The 19774-nt window shown below is 38.9% G+C and overlaps 1 protein-coding gene across 1 annotated transcript in view; it reads right to left on the bottom strand.

The window, feature by feature from the left end:
• The window catches only part of SLC27A6 (solute carrier family 27 member 6), a 74520-nt gene that overhangs the window by 22322 nt on the left and 32424 nt on the right, over nt 1-19774 (bottom strand). The window contains exons 3-4 of the mRNA XM_049649119.1: nt 17933-18091; nt 16488-16612 (exon numbers count right to left, since the gene is read on the bottom strand). Of these exons, the coding sequence (XP_049505076.1) occupies nt 16488-16612; nt 17933-18091 (284 nt within the window). The remainder of the gene's footprint in view (nt 1-16487; nt 16613-17932; nt 18092-19774) is intronic.

Here is a 19774-nt window from a genome sequence, read left to right as displayed (position 1 = left end):
CATATATATATATATATATATATATGGTATATATATGGTATACCATATATATATTGTATATATATGGTGTCTATATATGTGTATATATATATACAATGGAGTATGACTCAGCAATCAAAAAGAATGAAATCTTGCCATTTGCAACTACGTGGATGGAACTGGAGGGTTTTATGCTAAGTGAAATTAGTCAATCAGAGAAAGACAAATATCATATGACTTCACTCATATGACGACTTTAAGATACAAAACAGATGAATATAAGGGAAGGGATGCAAAAATAGTATAAAAACAGGGAGGGGGACAAAACATAAGAGACTCTTAAATATGGAAAACAAACAGAGGGTTGCTGGAGGGGTTGTGGGATGGGGGATGGGCTAAATGGGTAAGGGGCACCAAGGAATCTACTCCTGAAATCACTGTTGCACTATATGCTAACTAACTTGGATGTATATTAAAAAAAAAAAAAAAAGAGTAGAATCTAGTAATTCATCACTTACATACAATATCCAGTGCTCATCAATTTTACCTAATTTTAATGAATTGAGATTTAAATTTAAAAATCGATTCTTGGTTTGAGTCATTAGAAAAATTTTAACTGTATTTGAAACAACTTGGTCATTCGAATCTATTTGCTTTAACTGTAAATTTTGTGACCTCTATATACACACCAGATTCAGGCTTAGTTAAAAAAAAAAGGGTTATAAAATATCTCAATTTTTAAAATATCTGTTATATGTTGCAATGATATTATCTTGGATATAATGGATTAAATAAAACCTATTTTTAAAATTAAAAAAAAAAAAGGATATGTGTCATCATTGTACATGGCAGGGGTGAGGGGTGTGGAAATTAGGGAGTAAATCTTTTCTCCTGGGTTGTGAAGACTTCCTAGGGGAAAATGGGCAGGACAACTTATTCATATGTTAATTTTTAAAATTAATACATTTCAATTTTTATATTAGATATTTTCTGTTCATCCGTTGAATTTGCTTTATGACCTGACAGTAATTTATGATTAAGTCTAAAGAGTCTACTCCAGACCTGGCATGCAGAAAACACTCAATAAATATTGTTGACCAATTAAAAAAAAAAAAAGAAAATGTTGCAAAAGTCAAATTGTAATTATATTTTAAACACATTCTGTGCCTCAGCTATGAATAAAATTTACATATTATAATTTCTTTATAATAAAAAACGGATGATCAACATATTTTAAAATGATCACAATTATATTGGTACCAAAGAGGGAGAAGAAATGTATGTATATATGTGAGTAGGAAGTCAGGTAGATGACAATTAAAAATCAAGGGGTGCCTGGGTGGCTCAGTTGGTTAATTGTCTGACTCTTGATATTAGCCTGTGGGACTGAGCCCTGCATAGGGCTCTGTGCTGACCCTGGAGCCTGCTTGGCATTCTTTCACTCTCCCTCTCTCCCTGCCCCTCTCCATTCCCCACCCCACCCCTTTCAAAATAAACTTTAAAAAAAGGAAGGAAAAAACCTGAAAAGTCAATAGTCATAGACATATTTTATCGAGAAATACGTGACTATATAACAACCCAAAATATCTTAAAATAATTAAGAATGTTTACCTGTAGAGATCAGGTATTGATAGCAGGGGGTTACTATTTATCTTGAGAGATTGATTTTTTAAAACTACAGAAGTCCTTATTTGATAAAATAAAAATTAAAGAAACTAAATAAGAGGCAAACAAGAGTGTGGGTACATCAAAAATAAGACTCCAACTTGCTGATTTCCTTAGTCCCACATCAATAGGGTTTAAGGTAAACATTCTCCAGACAGAAAAAAACTCACTCAGACAAGAACAGCTCCTTCTTAGACAGAGGATTCTTTTCTACCACTAAATATAACCTTGAGCAGTTCTGTACTGGCTCCCAGCTCCCATGGGCATGTTGGATATTGCCTACCTGGCATGGAACTAGTTCATAGATTTTCCACTGCCATTTTTCTAGACAAAACAGTAGTGCTGCAAATCTTAAGAGTTATTCTGCTTGAACAGAGAACAATCCTTTATATGGTAGAACTCTTGGAAGCTTTTCAGGTCAGAGATGAGTTTCAGCAAGTATCATTATTTCTAAAATGTGTTGGCACACTCCAGAAAACAATAAGTAGGTGGTTTACAAACCAAATTTCATAGACTTTAACCTGTGTGGGCCACAGCTATAGAAGTTTACTAAATAAGGACATTCATTCAAAATAATTCAATTGGTAGAAAAATCAAGTTATTAAAACTAGGATAAGGCTTTTGTCTGAAAAGATCAAATGCCCTTATCTAACTCTCAAGGTATCTTTATTCTATCTACTTCAAGCAGAGCCTGATGTAATGACTACATTAACCTGGCATCCACTGGCATGATGAACTGGGAGGTTGGTAGGGGTCAGGAAATGGAAAAAGGGGGTCAACAGAAAGGGAAATGTGAGAAAGAAAACATAATAAGGATTGGCAAAGGGAGCTTTAAAAAAGTGACCCTGGAATGTATGGAAATTGGAAGGTGGGTCTAAGGGTTGCTAATTATATTTGGTTTTATATGTGTACATTTTATAATTGCTCAGAAAGTAGCCAGTACATCATCTAAAACACAACCAAAATTTCTCAACTTCCGCCTACAATTAAAAAAAAAAAAATCCCCTTCTCTGTCCATAAATTCCTTCAAAACTTTTTTTATTAATTTTGTCTGATGTTTATTTAATTTTGAGAGAGAGAGAGAGAGAGAGAGAGAGAGAGAGAGAGAGAGAATGCAAGCAGGGGAGGGGCAGAGAGAGAGGGAGACACAGAATCCGAAGCAGGCTCCAGACTCTGAGCTGTCAGCACAGACACTGATGTGGGGCTTGAACCGACAAACAGTGAAATCATGACCTGAGCAGAAGTCAGGTTCTTAACTGACTGAGCCACCCAGGCACCCCCCTTCAAACCTTGTTAGAACAAATTCCTATTTCTTCTAATTCTCCCTGAGGCAGGAAGTTACTACCTAAATATCTCTAGATATCTGAGCTGCATCGGGAATGGAATGAGGAAAGCATGCATAAATATAAGTACAATTAGATGAATGAAGGAATACATAACACTTACATATATACATGTGCAAGAGAAAGACACAGACTGGCAGAGAGAACAAGTAATGAGAGAGACAAAGTGATGGAGAGAGAGAGAATACATAAGGGACAAACAGAGACCCATGGAAAGCAGGAAAGACACAGTAAAAATGAAAGAGAGAGAGACCTACACAGAAGAAAGCAAGAGTGACACACAGAGCAAGGGACAGAGGACAGGGGCAGGAAAGGGTGGGTAGAGAGAGAAAGACAGAGAGAAAGGATAGAGTATAAATAAAAGAGAGAAAGAAAGAGAGAAAGGGACAAAGTGAAATAGAGATACAGAGAAACAAAAACACAGTCGGGGCACAAAGACAACAGTGCTTGCACACAAAGGGATGCCATCTCTCTCTCTCTCTCTCTCTCTCTCTCTCTCTCTCACACACACACACACACACACACACACACACACTCACACTCACATAGGCAGAAAGGTAGAAAAAAAAAGATAAACTAGATACAGAGAAACATATTCAAAGAGAGAGAGAAAGATGCACTCACAGAGACACAAAAATAGAGACACATGGTTGCCCAGAGAGACACAGGTACTGAGACATGCAGAAAGGGATACAAGCAAATAGAGAAACAAACAAGGAAAAACAAGTAAGGTAGAGACAGACAGAGAAAGAGGGCAAATACAGAAATCCAGAGGATGATGTTGGACAAAAAACAAAAGACATGTTTGCAGCCAAATCAGCAGAAGCAGAAAGATCGAGAATATGTTTGAGTCCCTGTGTCCAGGTTATTGTATTACCTCATTTTAATCACCATGATAACCCTATAAAATAAGATGTATTATCCCCATTTTGCACACTGGGATAATGAAGTTCAGGTCCAAGGTCATAGACATGAAATAAACAAGAGACAGAATTTGAACTCATGAAAATGAAAGCCCTGTGTGGGCAGGGCTGTTGCCTTTTCTCTCCTCCGCTGTGCTCCATTGACTAGGCCAGTGCCTGGTACATAAGAGATGTTTAAAACATATCTGTGGAAGGAAGAAAGAAAGAGAGGGAAAGCAAGTCAAAAAAGAAAGGAAGACAGGGAGAGAAGAAAGGAAAAAACAGAAGAGAAAAAAACAGCTCAAGCCCCCCAACCCCATACCCCCCAAAGCCCATGTTCTATTTTTCCCAACCTTTCCCCAGGATTTTAGTAATAGGAAGCAATCAAAACATGGGTTTCTAATTCAGTAGTTAGTGCCTAAATATTTATAGACTTGCACACATGTAGAGTAAGCCATTTTAGAACACACACAAAGTATTCGTTTTATCTCCAGCCATTTAAAATCCCGTTTGAATTTTTTTTGAGAGAGAGAGAGAGTGAGAAAGAGAGAGTGTGCGAGTTGGAGAGGGGCAGAGAGAGAATCCCAAGCAGTCTCTGCCCTGTCAGTGCAAAGTCGGACGCAGGGCTCGATCCCACAACCCTGGGATCATGACCTGAGCCGACCTCAAGAGTCAGACACTCAACCCACTTGAAATTTAAAAGTGAATCTGTTGGATGAATCAGACCTTTTAGGACAGCGATCCCAAGGTCTTGGGTTTCAGGAGAGCACTTTTTTCATTTGCCTTTCAGTACCATGTATCCATTCCAACTTGGACGTACAATGCCCAACAGATGTGGCCATACAGGACTCACATCAACTGGAACCAAGGCTCTTGTTTCTTCAAAGTGTTCTTGGGGAGCTGTTTTTCCAGCAGTGTCTATTGGTTGAGCTGCTACAGGGCAGTCAGTTGTTGAACTACAGCAACCTCCTACTGAGTCATTTATTTATTTATTCAACTGCTGAAGTGGGCAGGCCTCTAACAATACCCTCCTAGAAACAAAGTCTTCTTCTTCCAGAACATGTGCTTAATCCTCCTCAGAAAATCTAAAACACACCCAAGCAAAAAAGCCTCTTTATGTGCCTATGAAAAATGAAACTCTGGAGGTTCTGCTTAAACACAGGTAATTTGGCATCAGCTATGATTTCTTGGGAAACAAAGGGCATCTGTTGATAGATGGAGACGCAGAAAAGAAATAGAAATTGACAGTGAAAACAAAGGGGCAAATCCTTTCCGCCTTCAGTCCCGGATAACTAGCTGCTTAGTGCGTAAAAAAAGTATGGTCTAATTCCTAAAGGATCATCTAAAATCTCTAACAACACATGTTAGGGATTATGATTCTTCCATCTTGATTCTCTTTAACGTCAGACCTCTTTTTCCCAAAGCCCACTGATAATTATGCATGCATAATTGCATGTATCACATCAACGCACTCCATATAATAGGAATGAACTACATTCCAACAGTTTGCTTCCTTCACAGCCACTCCAATATTATACCTTGAAAAAATAAAGGCAGTGAGCCACATGGGTATTACAGAATGGGTACGAGAGTAACACTAAATGCAAACAGGCTGTCAGAGAATCCTGGGGCAAAAAATCCAGGCCAAAAAAAAAAAAACAAAAAAAACAAAAACCGGCAGCCTCTCTTTTACTGAAGGGGGAGAGGAATGGTGGGGGACAGAGTGGAGGCCTCTATTGAGAAGGGACCAGAGAGTACTTGAAAGGAGAGACCTGTACTGCTAACTGGGTGCGGGCTCCAGCACCCCATAAGTCTTTGCCTCCCCAGCGTGGGTTTGGGCAGGCCATAGTTTCCGAGATGCCAGGCCACAGTTCCACAAACCATTTGAAGGCATAAATAGTAGCTTGAAAAGACCTCTGTGATTTCAAGTGTTAAAGCAGAAATTTCTGCAGCCACATCGTGGGCTTATTTCACACTTATCTTTTAGATATAATATTAAGAGGGACTGCCATTTACAATCTGCTTCTGAACAGGTGTTTTCTAACCTGACAGCACTCGGGGGGGGGGGCGGGGGGAGGGGACTCAGAGCAGGGGGAGAGTCCTGCTTTAGACCGGGGACATTTCAAAGTTGCTTTGTTTGAGAAAGACTGGTTCCAAGAGTCTCTGCAAGACTTGCCTTGAACCTGAATTTTATTTCATCTAACTACAAAAAGGGCTGTGTAAACATAGAGGGCACGGTAGTCTTCTCTGGAAACCCAGAAAAAGGGTCACCTGAGCCACAACTACTGTGATTTATTAATGAAATGTTCTGAAAAGTGCAGGGGCCCATTACCAAGATAATTTCTGCTCTGAGCTGGATGCAGCAACGGTCTGACTTGCTCCAGGTAATGATGCAAACCTTTGATTTATCCAAACTCCCTCTGAGTTCTGTCCTCAGGAACTTGACTTTCTGATTTTTATAAAAAAATCTTTAACCTTTTATTTTATTTATTTATTTTGAGAGACAGAGCTGAGCAGGGGACAGGCAGAGAGAGACAAAGACACAGAATCCAAAGCAGGCTCCAGGCTCGGAGATGTTAGCACAGAGCCAGACGTGGGGCTCAAACTCACAAACTGTGAGATCGTGACCTGAGCCAAAGTCAGATGCTTAACCAACTGAGCCACCCAGGCACCCCTTGACTTTCTGATTTTAACTGAGCTTACCATGCAGGGCTGGGACCAGTGAAAGATCGTGCTGGTCATGAGTACATGAGTATCCCAGCAATGAGGCTTCTTACATTGGTTACTTTATTTAACAAATAATAATAATTCAACAGGGGAACCTGGGTGACTTAGTGGGTTAAGTGTCGGACATCAGCTAAGGTCATGATCTCACAGTTCAGGAGTCTGAGCCCCGGATCAGGCTCTGTGCTGACAGCTCAGAGTCTGGAGCCTGCTTCAGATCCTGTGCCCCTCTCTTTCTCTGTCCCTCACCCATGCACACTTTGTCTTTCTCTCTCAAAAATAAATAAACATTAAAAACAATTTAAAAATAACTCAACAAATTTTTACTGAGCACCTACTATACGTCAGGTACCATTGTGAGTATGGAGGATATAATTATAGATGAAAAAGATAAAGTCCCTGCTTTCCTGGAACCTATATAATAGTAGAAAGGAGGGATTAAGAGAGAATAAAGAACAAGTACATATAAAATCTATAACAGAGTCATAAGTACCATGAAGAAAAATAAAGCAGTAAACGAAGACTATGGGATAAACATTGTAATAGAGTCTGACTCCATTCCTGGTGTATGACTACTGATAGCCTTCAAGCCCCAACACTCCCTTCTTCCCCTACCTCACATCTGGGCAAGCAGGAGAGAAAGCCCAGCTTTCCTTCCCTTGGCAGCAACAGGAAGTTCAAAGCACACAAGCAGCCCCACCTGCACAAGACCACTCACCCTACTGCCTCCTCCTCATCACAATAAAAGCTGAGCCCATCCCTTTCTTCTGCTTTCTGAAGCCATTTTTAAAACATGTTTATTTATGGTGAGACAGACAGAGAGGGTGAGTGGGGGAGGGGCAGAGAGAAAGGATCCAAAGTAGGCTCTGCACTGTCAGCACAGAGCCCCACGTGGGGCTCGAGATCATGACCTGAGTGGAAATCAACAGTTGGATGCCTAACTGACTGAGCCACCCAGGTACCCCTGAAGCCATTTTTGGATACGCTTGGGACCCTGCCCTGCTCTCCCCAGAAAGCCCCATTATATAAGTAATAAACCGTTCACATTCTCTTGGTGCATGTGTGGTATCGTAATGTGGCCACCACACTACACATCAGTAGGACCTGTGGTCAGAGAAGCTCTCTCTGGTGAGGGGGACTGGGATGGGCTAGGCAGTGAGTCATGCAAATATTGAAGGAACATTCAAGGGGAGGGAACTGAGAGCCCCCTTTCACTGAAGGAAAAGCAAGAAGGGCAGCAAATGTGGTGGAGTGAACATGGAGAGAGAGCGGTGTGGCAGGGAATCGGGGGATGAGGGGATATCCCGGTAGCGGAAGCAGACCACATAGAGCTGTGTGGTCTGTGATAAGGGAACTGAGATTTTCTTCCAAGTGAACCATGAGAGGGATTTGCATAGTGGAGTAACACAACCTGACCTATATTTTAACGGAACCATTCCAACTGCTATGCAAGAACAGAATTTAAGGGGACAAGAGTGAAGTGAAGAAGAAGCCAGTGGTAAAGTATCAGAAGGAACCAGAGCTGGCTCAGATGAGAGCAGCAGGGAGGTGTTAAACTGAGGTTTCGTTCTGGATGTATTTGAACATCAAATCTGTAGGGTTTGCTCAAGGGTTAGATGGGGTGTGAGGGAAAGAGAACTCCAAGGGAGATCCCAGGGTGTGTGTGGCTGAGGACTTGGAAGAATGGAGTTGTCATTAACTCGGAGAGTCAGGTTGGGGCAAGGAGAGCATGTCAGAGGAAGTGCTGAAAAGTTGGGCTTTGGCCACTTTCGAGATCAGGTGTCAGGAAGATTAAGGAAGATCCAGCAATGGAGACCATGTAAAGCTCTCAACTGGCATTCTTGAGCTTGGTCGATATGAGTCTAATCTAAACACATACACTGATAAAGGGCAATCTGAACCTATCACGCTGGAGACTAGCTCTTCAATTTAGGCATATTCCCTAAGGTAACAAAAACTATCTCCGGAAGCCTCTTCCAGGGAGTCCCTGGCCATTGAGATCAATCTGTTTCCATTTGAATTCCTGCACTTAACTCATTAACCCTTACATCAACTCTGGACATAACTGCTATTACACTCATTTTATAGATGAAAAAACTGGGGTGTTGGCTATTCAGAAAAGCAAGATAATTTGCTCAAGATCACACAGCTTTTGAGACATGGAAGTTAGGCTTGAATTTCAAGCTCCCTGATGCCAAGGGGCAAACAAATTAAATTACTTGCCTCATGTCACATGGTGAATTAATGGAAAGGTTGGAATTAGCCCCCTGACATGTTTACTCTAAATTTATTGTTATTTTTTTTCCATTGGGAATAAAATGATCATTTGGAAAATTCTAGTCATTTATCACTTGCTGAAGATTCTTGTACTTGCTCATTGCAGGGTAAAGATTGGCCATTTCTCACTTTGATTTTGTATGTTCATAGCAAGGAAGTCAGGAACATACTATTAAAGGAAGAAGCAACGTGAAAAATTGCAAATAAATGATAAAATAATCTTAGATATAATTTTAATATTTTAAATCGATTTGGACTGTAGGAAAACCTCACTCACATACCATATATACAGGAAAAATAGTATATATATAATCCAAGAGGAAACAGGCATCATATTTTCAGGATTTCTAATTTTATATTTTTGTTTTCAGTGTTTTTAGTTGTGAAAACACAATATTATAAAATTACTAATATGTTAATATTTTAAAGTTGTACTTTAAAATTATGCTGTATTGAAACTGGCTTTTATAATTAAAGTGTGATTTTTATTGGTCATAGACCAATTATTTTCAACACTCACAAAAATTACTCTCATTTTACAATGACATATGCAGAAAACATGACTACATTCTGTTTAAAAAGAAAATCCTTCCATTTGTATTGGGCTTCCCAGTTTAGATTTTTTTCACATGTATCTCATAACTGGATTATGTGAGGGACAAGTGAGGACAAGTAAGTACTGTCACCTATTTTAGATAAAGATGGCAAGTATGGCTCAAAGAGAAGTGACCAGCACAAAGTCATCCAACAAGAATTTGAAACTGAGGGGCACCGGCCTGGCTCAGCCTGTTAAGCGTCTGACTTTAGCTCAGGTCATGATCTCATAGTTCATGAGTTTCAGCCCCACTTTGGCCTCTGTGCAGACAGCTCAGAGCCCGGAGCCTGCTTCAGATTCTGTGTCTCCCTCTCTCTCTGCTCCTCCCCCATTCACGCTCTGTCCCTCTCTCTTTCTCTCAAAAATAAATAAACATTAAAAAACAATTTTTAAAGTGGGTACCTGCGTGGCTCTACAGTAGGTTAAGAGTCCAACTTCAGCTCAGGTCATGATCTCATGGTTCATGGGTTCAAGCCCCATGTCAGGCTCTGTGCTGACAGCTCAGAGCCTGGAGCCTGCTTCAGATCCTGTGTCTCCCTCTCTCTTTCTCTCTCTGCCCCTCCCCTGCTCATGCCCATGTGCGTGCTCTCTCTCTCTCTCAAAAATAAACATTAAAAAAAAATTTTTTTAAAGAGTCTGAAATTGAACCTGTGTCTTTTGATTCCACAGTTAATGCACTATCTGATGACTTTGTGCATAAAGTAAATTTCTTGGGAAATTTAATAAATAAGGGATATGTGTACTCTTAACGGAAATCATAGCATGAATGGTAAAAGCAGATAGACAGAAAAAAATGTGTATTTTATATGTATCACTACTAATGAAATATGAACCATTAAATTTTAAATTAGCAATTAAAAGCTTTTAATAATTTACACAGTCTAAAACATTCTCAAAATATTCATTAATTCCCTGCTAATTCTACTAGCATTTAGGGTGCTTGTAGTTATTTCTTATCCTAGTCCTTCTGAGGACTATATTTGTATATTTGTAGTTTCTAAGCAGAAAAGAAGGTTCTGGGAACTTGCCAACTTTTCTAAATGCTTTCATAGCTAGTATGAGAATATTAAACACACCTTTGATTTACTTAAGGAAAAGTGAGTTTTAAAAGAGAGATGATTTACTCAACCATATAATAATATGTTTCAAATATCTGGGGGAAACAAATAACAAAAAATGTATAAATATCTTAAAATGCCTAGGTCTTGGAGATAAAATCAATTGTTTTGAGTGTTCCAGAGAAGAAAATGGTGATGAAACTAACTCAGGACATCTTAATAACAATTAAAGTTCACATTAATTTAAAAATATCATTCTTTAGAGGTTATTAAGTGTGATGAGAAAAGTTTCCTGACCTTCATGCTTTGATAAACTACATCTTTTACAAGAGGTGGAATAAGGAAAACATGATGATAAAACATTTGAGGTTATGTAGAAACTAAGAACATGAAAACACGATGAAAGAACAAATGTTCTTAATATACCCATTAAGGTGCATTTATTCACCTACATCAACTCAGCATCATTTAGTATCTTCTAGTGGAATCGTATCCTTTGACACTGCTATATCTTCTTCATTCCCACCTCCTACCTAAACACGACAAGGAAAAAGCTTGTCTTGTCTGGTCTTAAAGCTTGGAAGAAATGATGAGCGTTCTTCAGGGAAAAGAGGGTGGGTAGTTTTTCAAATTGAAGTCTTAAAAAAATCTCACAGTGCCAATACTTGATCACTGTTACTCAACATTTTCGTTTTGTTACACTCAGAAAAGCCCAGCAATCGCTTAAAGGTTCCCCACAGGATTGTCCAAACACTGCTAGTGAAAAAACTCAGTAAAATTTATATGGCTTTTGATGAGCAATAATTAATAAATATTTATCAGTTATCCAGGTCCTGCAAAATGTCTCTCTTTTCATAATGGGAATCGAGTGTAACCCATTTTGTCAAAGTTTTAATGCGCTTTAACCCAAGTATCTAGAATCCTAAAGATGCTTTCTAGCTGCCAGTGAATTTCTTGGCTTTTAAGAAAACAGAAGGAAGAGGGGCGCCTGGGTGGCTCAGTCGGTTGAGCGGCTGACTTCGGCTCAGGTCATGATCTCATGGTCTGTGAGTTCAAGCCCTGCGTCGGGTTCTATGCTGACAGCTCAGAGCCTGGAGCCTGCTTCGGATTCTGTGTCTCCCTCTCTCTCTGCCCCTCCCCCACTCATGCTCTGTCTCTCTCTCTCTGTCAAAAATAAATAAACACTAAAAAAAAAAAAAAAAGAAAAGAAAACAGAAGAAAAGGGATGTAACTTATGATGTATACACTAGAATACATATACCAAAATACATATACTAGAAAGTATAGGTAGGCTATGCCTTCAGAATGTGAAAACATAGGGGTTTTACATGGAGACAAACTACATTGCCCAAATGATAAACCATAATAATAACTTGAAAAAAAAAGCATTTCATATGTGCACCATAACATAGGTCTTTGTTTTGCTAATTATATCCTGCCCCCTGTATGCTTTGGGCTCCAGATTCCCACATCCAACTGTATATTCCACTTCTTTACCTTGATGCCTCATGAACAGACCAAAATTAACAGATACAAAAGGAATTTCATTTTAATTTCTCAAATCTTGATTTTCCTCATCTCTGCAAATGGCTCCCAATTTACCTATTTCCACCAGAAACCTGAAACTCATCATTGATTTTTTTACTTCACTCCCTACCCCTGAATTAACAAATCTTATTATCATTCCCTCAAATAGGTCCCAAATCAGTATAGTTTTTTCAGTTAGCCTTCGTGTTTTTCCAAATGCTCTGATGGGAATGACATGCAAATTTCTCCTTCACGTAGACTGAGCCCTTCAAGATCTGGTCTGTCAGTGGCCTGGCCAAAACTTCCTTCTCTTTAAATACTCAGACTGTGTCCTTTATTTTATTTTGCTTTGTTGTGACTGCAACCCCCCAGCTTTTCCACGGCTGGATCCCACTTGCCATCCCAATTCCTCAGCTCATAGGTCACCATTTCAGGGAAGCCTTCCCAGACCCCTCAACCTAATTAGCAAAGTCTCACCCTCACTACCCATCATCCTCCACCACCTCACCCTCTTTTTCATCATCACACTTGTCATTGTAATGAATTTCCTTCATGTGTTGGCTGGTTTATTTTCTCTCTCCCCAAGCTAGAGTGTGAGATCCATGAGAAAAGGAGTCCTGTTTGTCTTGGGTGCCCCCATATATGGAAACCTGCAATATTACCTGAATGAATGAGTGAGTGACAGATATGATCCTATCCCTAGAGAAGGCTGCCTGCTGTCTTAGGCAGAATTTATTTAAATAAGATGAAATGCTGCAGGAATTCCCCCAAACGATCAGTGATATGTAGCACTCCCCAGCGTTCCTCACCAAGCAATATTAAATGCAGCATTACTGGTACAAAACCAAAGAAGTAGGTCCAGTCAGAAGTTGTATGATGGCGCTTCGGTAATGCAGAAAACGTGAAGGATGGATGTGAGGAAGAGCTGCTTTCCTACTCTCCAAGGAAAAGAATAATTACTCCATCCCTCTGAGTAAGAAGGGCCAGAACCTTGGCTGTTTTAAAAGGGCAGTGCTGCTGCCAGAAGTTTGAGGCATATCCAATGTGTACGCCACAGGAACTTTTGTAATTGGACTTTTGAAATGGAGGAAAAAGACAGGGTTTAGGGGGTGGATAAATGCTTCCACCCAGGGAAAGCCAAGTCCAGGGTGTTTTTATGCAACTAAATAAAACCACATACAGCTTTGGGCAAAGCTGTATTTATTTTCCTCTCCCCTCCTCCATTTGTCTTCAGGTAATTGCTTTAAGATTATTTCACACATACTAACTTTTCCCCCAAAGAACTTTAGTTAAGAATTAAAATATATAGGAATTCTGCTTTTAAACACTCGACTCAGGTGGTGAATTCTACCTGCAGGTAAATCTCCTTTGGAATATATCACTTACCCTTGGATGGACAACAAATCCGGATGTATTTGTAGAATAGGTGATTTTGCTTTCTTTTCTTTAAGGATTTATTTTAACCAAGTGTCTAGGAGGCTTCAAACCACGGTTTATGAGACATCTACTTTTAACTCCCTGAGGATATGAACCCTATCATCTGTTCACTGTCTGGCTGTACCAGAACTCAATGCTATGCTCACAGAAGACATGGTCCCTTCTCTGCAGAAGCAATTCACTGAAAAGAATAAATACTGGACAGGGGGGAAAAAAAAAGACCTCCTTGAAGGTGTAAGATGTCATAACAGAATGACTTTCTTCTTTTCCTGATCTTTAATGCCAAGAACTGTTTGTTTCCTTCTGTGTGAAATCAGCAAAAGTGATTAGGTAATACAATGCATCTCTGCTTAAGAAAATTATTAAGTTTCTGTCTCTCTCTCTCAAAAATAAAATAAACATTACAAAAGTCATTAAGTTTTCCTTTGGGCAAAGCTATTTTTATTTCTTTCTCTTCTCTACTTCCTTCAGGTGAATGCTTAGAGAATATTTCACAAACGCTATCTTTTCTTCAAAGGACTTGAGTTAAGAACTAAAATATTTAACTAACTAAAAGAAATCGAGTGCTCTACTTTCAATTCTCGGTTCTCTCAAATTCTCTGCAGCTATAGCATTTTCTCAAAATTAGTGCATTAGCAATTCAAAGAGGTGAAAATGATATTTCATTTTATAAAAAAAAATCAAAGGAAAACACTCTGAAAAAAGATTTTTAGTGAACATGACAAACTATTAATACCTTTATTATAGGAAATGATAGCTCAAACAGGTAAGAGAAAATATTATGTGCCAAAGACATAAATGAGTAAAAGGCTCAGAAGAGACATTTTGAGGTGAAATAAGATAGAAAATTATTCCACCTTGCCAGTAATCTTAACAGAAAATTTAAAAACATGTTTGTTTCTAGTCTATAAAATTATAAATAAAATTATAGTTTTCCCATTAAAAAAACAAGACATTCTTTGTGCGAACAAAATATTATTAAGAAGCCCAACCAAATTGAGTTTCATCCATCATATCTGAAAGGGTGGATCTTGAAGATTGGTCTATTTTCCCTGTTCACCTCCTTCAGGGACTTTTGAGGAACCTTGAAGGAGGCACTGGTTCCCCATGAAGCATAATTAGAAAACCATATTTTTAATATCACACAGTACTGATAAGAGACCGTACAATATGCATCCTCCCACAATGGTCGATGAGACTCTAAATCACATTAACCATTTGGAACAGCAATTTGGAAATATGCCATAAAAATCACCAAAATATCCACGTCCTTTGTCAGCCTTCACTTCTGAGCCCCTATTCTGGCGATCTTGCATAAAGATACTAATGGCAGCATCATTTAAGACAGTAAAATGTTACAAAAAATTGCATGTGTTCAACCATTCAGTACATACTTAATAAGAAAAAAGTCTTGTAAAAAGCTAATGTTGTTACTGAAGGATAAGGAGGAAAAGGAATGGATAGGGGCACAGTTTAGAAAGTTCATGAAGAAGTACCTAATCTATCCTTTACTGAAGGTGGCTCCTATTTTACTGGAGGGCATTAATTCACTAAATTATCTTAGTCCAGATACCACATTACCAAAGAACACAATGAAAACTAGAAGAGAAAATATGTCAGGCTGTGGCATTATACTTAATTGTTCTACCAGGTCTTTTCAGAAGACCACAACACCGACATTGGCAAAGCCTCCCGAAGAGAACAAAGGTCAAAAAAGTCTAGAACATGTCTCTGAGACTCTCTGTCTTAGCAATAGATCGAGGGAATCTGTAGCTAACTGAAGAACTCCTGACCAAGGAAAGAACAAGAATGGCTTCTGGCCACAACGGGGGTGGGGGGTGTGGGTCGGGAGCTAGACGGGAGGTCTCTACATGGTAAACTATGAGCTTAAAGTGAATGAGAGCATTTTATAAATAAGGTTATCCAGTTTCACATTCTTTTTGTGTTTTTCTGCCCTGTGTAATCCCATATCTTCAACAAAGTCTTATTTAAATGCTTCCAGCCTAGTCTCAGCTGTGCTGTGGGTAAAGGAAGGATTACATGTCCATGTTTTAGCCAGCCAGAGAAGACATCTGGCCCACCATCCATGCCTTAAGCTGGCATGATGATGGCAAAGGTGATGAGAAATGAACAAATAAGTTTAGCAAGGGTCAAGGGCAGGTCATCAATTCTGCTGCCCGTCCTACACAGGGGGCATTGTCTATCACCATTATTCATGGGGCTGGTGGATATTTGATTACAGAAGCCCACTTCTTTATAGCCTCAAGAATGTTTAGAAAACCAGACAGTTAAAAAATAAGCACCTTGAAATATAAATGAGATCAGGAAAAGGAAAATAACCTCTGAGGCAAAAAAGCAAACAAACTAATAAAGACAAACTTCAGGCTCTTGCAACTCTCTCTGCTTGTCTATTTTCAGAAAGGGGCAATTTGTCAATTGTCTGTGGAAATGATTGATTTAGGTGGGCAGACAAACATACATAGCAAAATTTCTTTTTAAGTTGAAATCAAAACCAAACAGAAAGATATACTAATATAATCACATATTCAAAAGAAAAGAAATAGAAAACAAGTCTAATCCATGTCATTAGTTTTGTTTTGTTTTTTCAAAGAACAGCATTTTAAAAGATTCTCTAATTCAATGTTGTAATAACTGCTTTCTGTGTGCATCATCTAATGTCATAATCAGATGTGTGCTGTGTTTACAGAAATTTTAATCAGTCTAAACACCAAGTGGACTGGATTGTGGGTCTGTCCTATCCTGCCACCATAGAGAGCACATTAGTACAGTCCTGCCTAGCTCTCCTTTTATTTTTTCTGACTTGTTTTACATTCATTTCATCTTGGGGTATTGCAAACATCTGTCAGTCAGTCAAACTATGCTCTGGAAGAAGTAGAATATACACGAACAAAAATTAATTTTCTCCCCGCGCTTTTTCTTTCTGAAATTACTTTTCCTTTCTGGTAATGATTATTCTTACCTTAGGTTGTTTGCAAAGATAGTGACAGAGTTCTCCAATATACTGAAACACAGTCACATTGTACTTTCTACAGTCATTCCAAAACTGACTTGCTGAGAATTTCTTCTTTAATACACAAGTAGCTCCTATGAGAAAAGGCAAACAAAACAAAACAAAACACAACACAACAACAACAAAAAAAAACAGGCACTAGGGGAAATATTTGAGGGCAGAATGAACAGAAAACTAAAATGATGTTGGCCTGTCTGGTGCACTTGTATTCAATTTCAAGACTTTTATAATCTATCACTGGCCATTTATATCAAGCTAATTTGAAAACATTAATCTTACAGTCCAATAAACTTTTTAAAAATTCATGTTACAATTCTGTATTTTGACTACAAATATATTCTTTTTGGGATGAAAGGAGCAATCAAAATGCTTAGGGAGTTGCAAGCGTTAGAGGATGACTACCGATAAGGGTTAGTCTTCTCCACAGGGATCAACAATATTCATTTACTTTTGACCTTGAATATGTACATCTTATTTACTTTTAAAACCTTAAAGGAGCCTTAGTATTTCTCAAGGTTGAGAGTTAGTAAGGTAGAGTTGGTAACATAGCACCAAAAACAAGTTCACTGATGGCTGCAGAATTTAACTGTAACGACCTGATTTTCACAACAATGTAAATCATATGACTTTTTTCCAAGGAAAATGCTAATGTCTTGACCCTCATCTTGATTTATTTTGGACACTGATCATAGTCTAAATATGCTCCTCCATAAAATTACTTTATTGTAGTTCAGACATATACACTGTGACATATAAACACACACATAACTATAGTTAAGTACTATTTCAGGGCCAGACACATAATCTGAGCATGTTTATGAATGAAATCTACTGAGTCACAAATTCTACCAACTGAGTTACTAGATGCCCAGGTACCTTGTCTTCAAAGACAGGCTCAACAATTCCTTCTATACACTTACCTTTCAATGTGCATTTGCCACTCTTCCCTTCAAGGGGTAGGGTCTGTTTCCCCACCTCTCAAATCTTGAATCTGGACTGGCTTTGATCATCAAAATACAGGTGAAATTATCTAAGTGATTTCTGAGGGTAAGCCTTTAAAGCAACGCAGCTTCCACATTCACCCTTGTGGAAGGCTCCTAGTACCATCTAAGGAGGCCAGGGTAGATCATCCAAGGAAGAGTGACCGCATGGAGAAGGAAGCCCACTCAACAGTCAGCTCCAACCACAAGGCCAAATTTCCAAGGCACTGGTCTTTCCAGTTTCAGGAATAGAATGCTATGCCATGAAATTATGTCCTTTTAATAAACGTTCTGTTGTAATTATATAATAAGCACACAATCACTCTGAATTCTACTGATAGAGTTTCAAACTTTAACACAAGTTACAATTAATAGGCATTTTGAAGACTTACCAGACATAAAATAAAAACTTACCTAACTCAATACATCCACCAATTCCCAGAAGAGCTCCTGAACTATGATACAGGGGAAGGGTTATATAAATGATGTCATTAGCAGTACAACCAAAAGCCCACAAGCCAGCAGAGCCCTTTAAAGTCTGCATCTGAGTGATCACGGCTGCTTTTGGTAGTCCTGGAAGAAAAGAAAAGAAATATATGTAACAGAAAGTTTATGCTGGTATCAACTACAGTGGCAACTGAGACAAAATACATCAAAATATTACATGTGCTTTATAGGGACCATGCAAATGTGAACTGCCCCTGTACTTAGTTCCCAGAATCTTGGATCTACCCAGAAGAATCAAAACTACAATTATATAGAGTTTGGGATGCCATAAACTTCAAAGAGCCACATCTGCTACAAGAATGACAAAAATGTCCCAAATCCGAAAATGTACACCCAAAATGAGGCAAATCACAACATAAATCTAAATTATACTTAAAGTAGAAATTTTCTAGTGAGCAATTCTAATTCCAAGATTCTGTCTCAAGAACCAGTAGTTTTATCATGTTTCATATGTCCTGAATTGAGATCATTATAGAATATCAGATTCAGTAATACATAATGTTGAAACAGTTCTAAACATTCATGAGCCAAACATCGATCACTTTCTTTTTCCCTTCCAGTCTTCTTCTATGTACAATGGGTTTCTTAAAAACATTTGTAGTTGTGATTAATATATAAAACGTTTTGCTTACTTTTTTTTATTTTCCATATCGTTATGGTCTTTTGGATTACAATGCCAGCATAATAAATTCATCCAGTTAGTACATAATGTAATATGAAATTGGCTTATTTGAGATTGAATATCAGCAATTTCATGTTTCAACATACAATTCCTTACCATGGGACACAACTTGTTTTCACAATGATAAGTACCCTCTCTTAAATTCATCTGTTAGATTAAATGCTACTTTAGTCCTATTTTGTCTGTCACTTCAAAGAGTTCTAATATTTTTGGAATGTCTTCACTCAGAGGGTCCCAGCCCAAATCTACCTCACCAATAAAGTTACTTCACTTCACAAAACGCAACGGTGACAAGGAGTATCATTTGTTGTTCCAGAGACGCAAGTGGAAACCAACGTCAGAAAAGCCCCAGGAATAAGCAAATAACAGGATTAAAAGTGAAGAGCAGCAGATAGTAGAGCCAGAAGTATAGCTTTTTTCTCTACCCCACATACTGATACAGTCCTACTCACTATCTGTCAAAGGCAGGTCACTAATGTCAGTGGCTCTACAAACTTACTGCTGCACCTAGGTGGACTTGATTTCCCACTTCTAGAAATGGAGTCCTAAATTTCACAATGTGTTTCCCAAACGGAAGTACTTCCTTATTATTTTCAGCTTGCCTTGAAGTCTTGTAGTAAAATACACCCCTACAGTGATGTCAGCTGTGAGGCTGTGAGTCAGTCCTTGTTTCTCTTCCCTCTGATATACAACTAAGGGGACATGTATAATTACCTCCCTCCAAAAGTGCCGTGGCATAGCTCACGAAGACACCCCAGATATCCATCCACAGGTGGATACGATCATGGCTGAACTGGACCCCAGAGGCAATGACAGAGAGAGGGAAGTGGCACTGGAGCCGTGGAGGCAGAGAATGAGGTAGCTGGCCCAAGAGCAGGCCAGCATGACCCTTGTGGCGGAGGAAATCCAAGGTGAAGGTGAATGAGTGGTGAATTGGCCTGGCCACGTGTGCTGCCGCTGGAAGGACCAGTTGCTCTCTCTCAGGAGTGACCACAGTGACTGAGGGGAGGGAAAGGAAAGTCAAAGAGGCAGACAAAGAGAAGTGAAGCAAAGTGACTCCTACTGGT

This window comes from Panthera uncia, assembly GCF_023721935.1.
Source record: "Panthera uncia isolate 11264 chromosome A1 unlocalized genomic scaffold, Puncia_PCG_1.0 HiC_scaffold_17, whole genome shotgun sequence".
NCBI classification, from domain to species: Eukaryota; Metazoa; Chordata; class Mammalia; order Carnivora; family Felidae; genus Panthera; species Panthera uncia.
The sequence above is the reverse complement of the archived record's forward strand: the minus strand, read 5'-3'. Positions and strand labels throughout refer to the sequence as shown.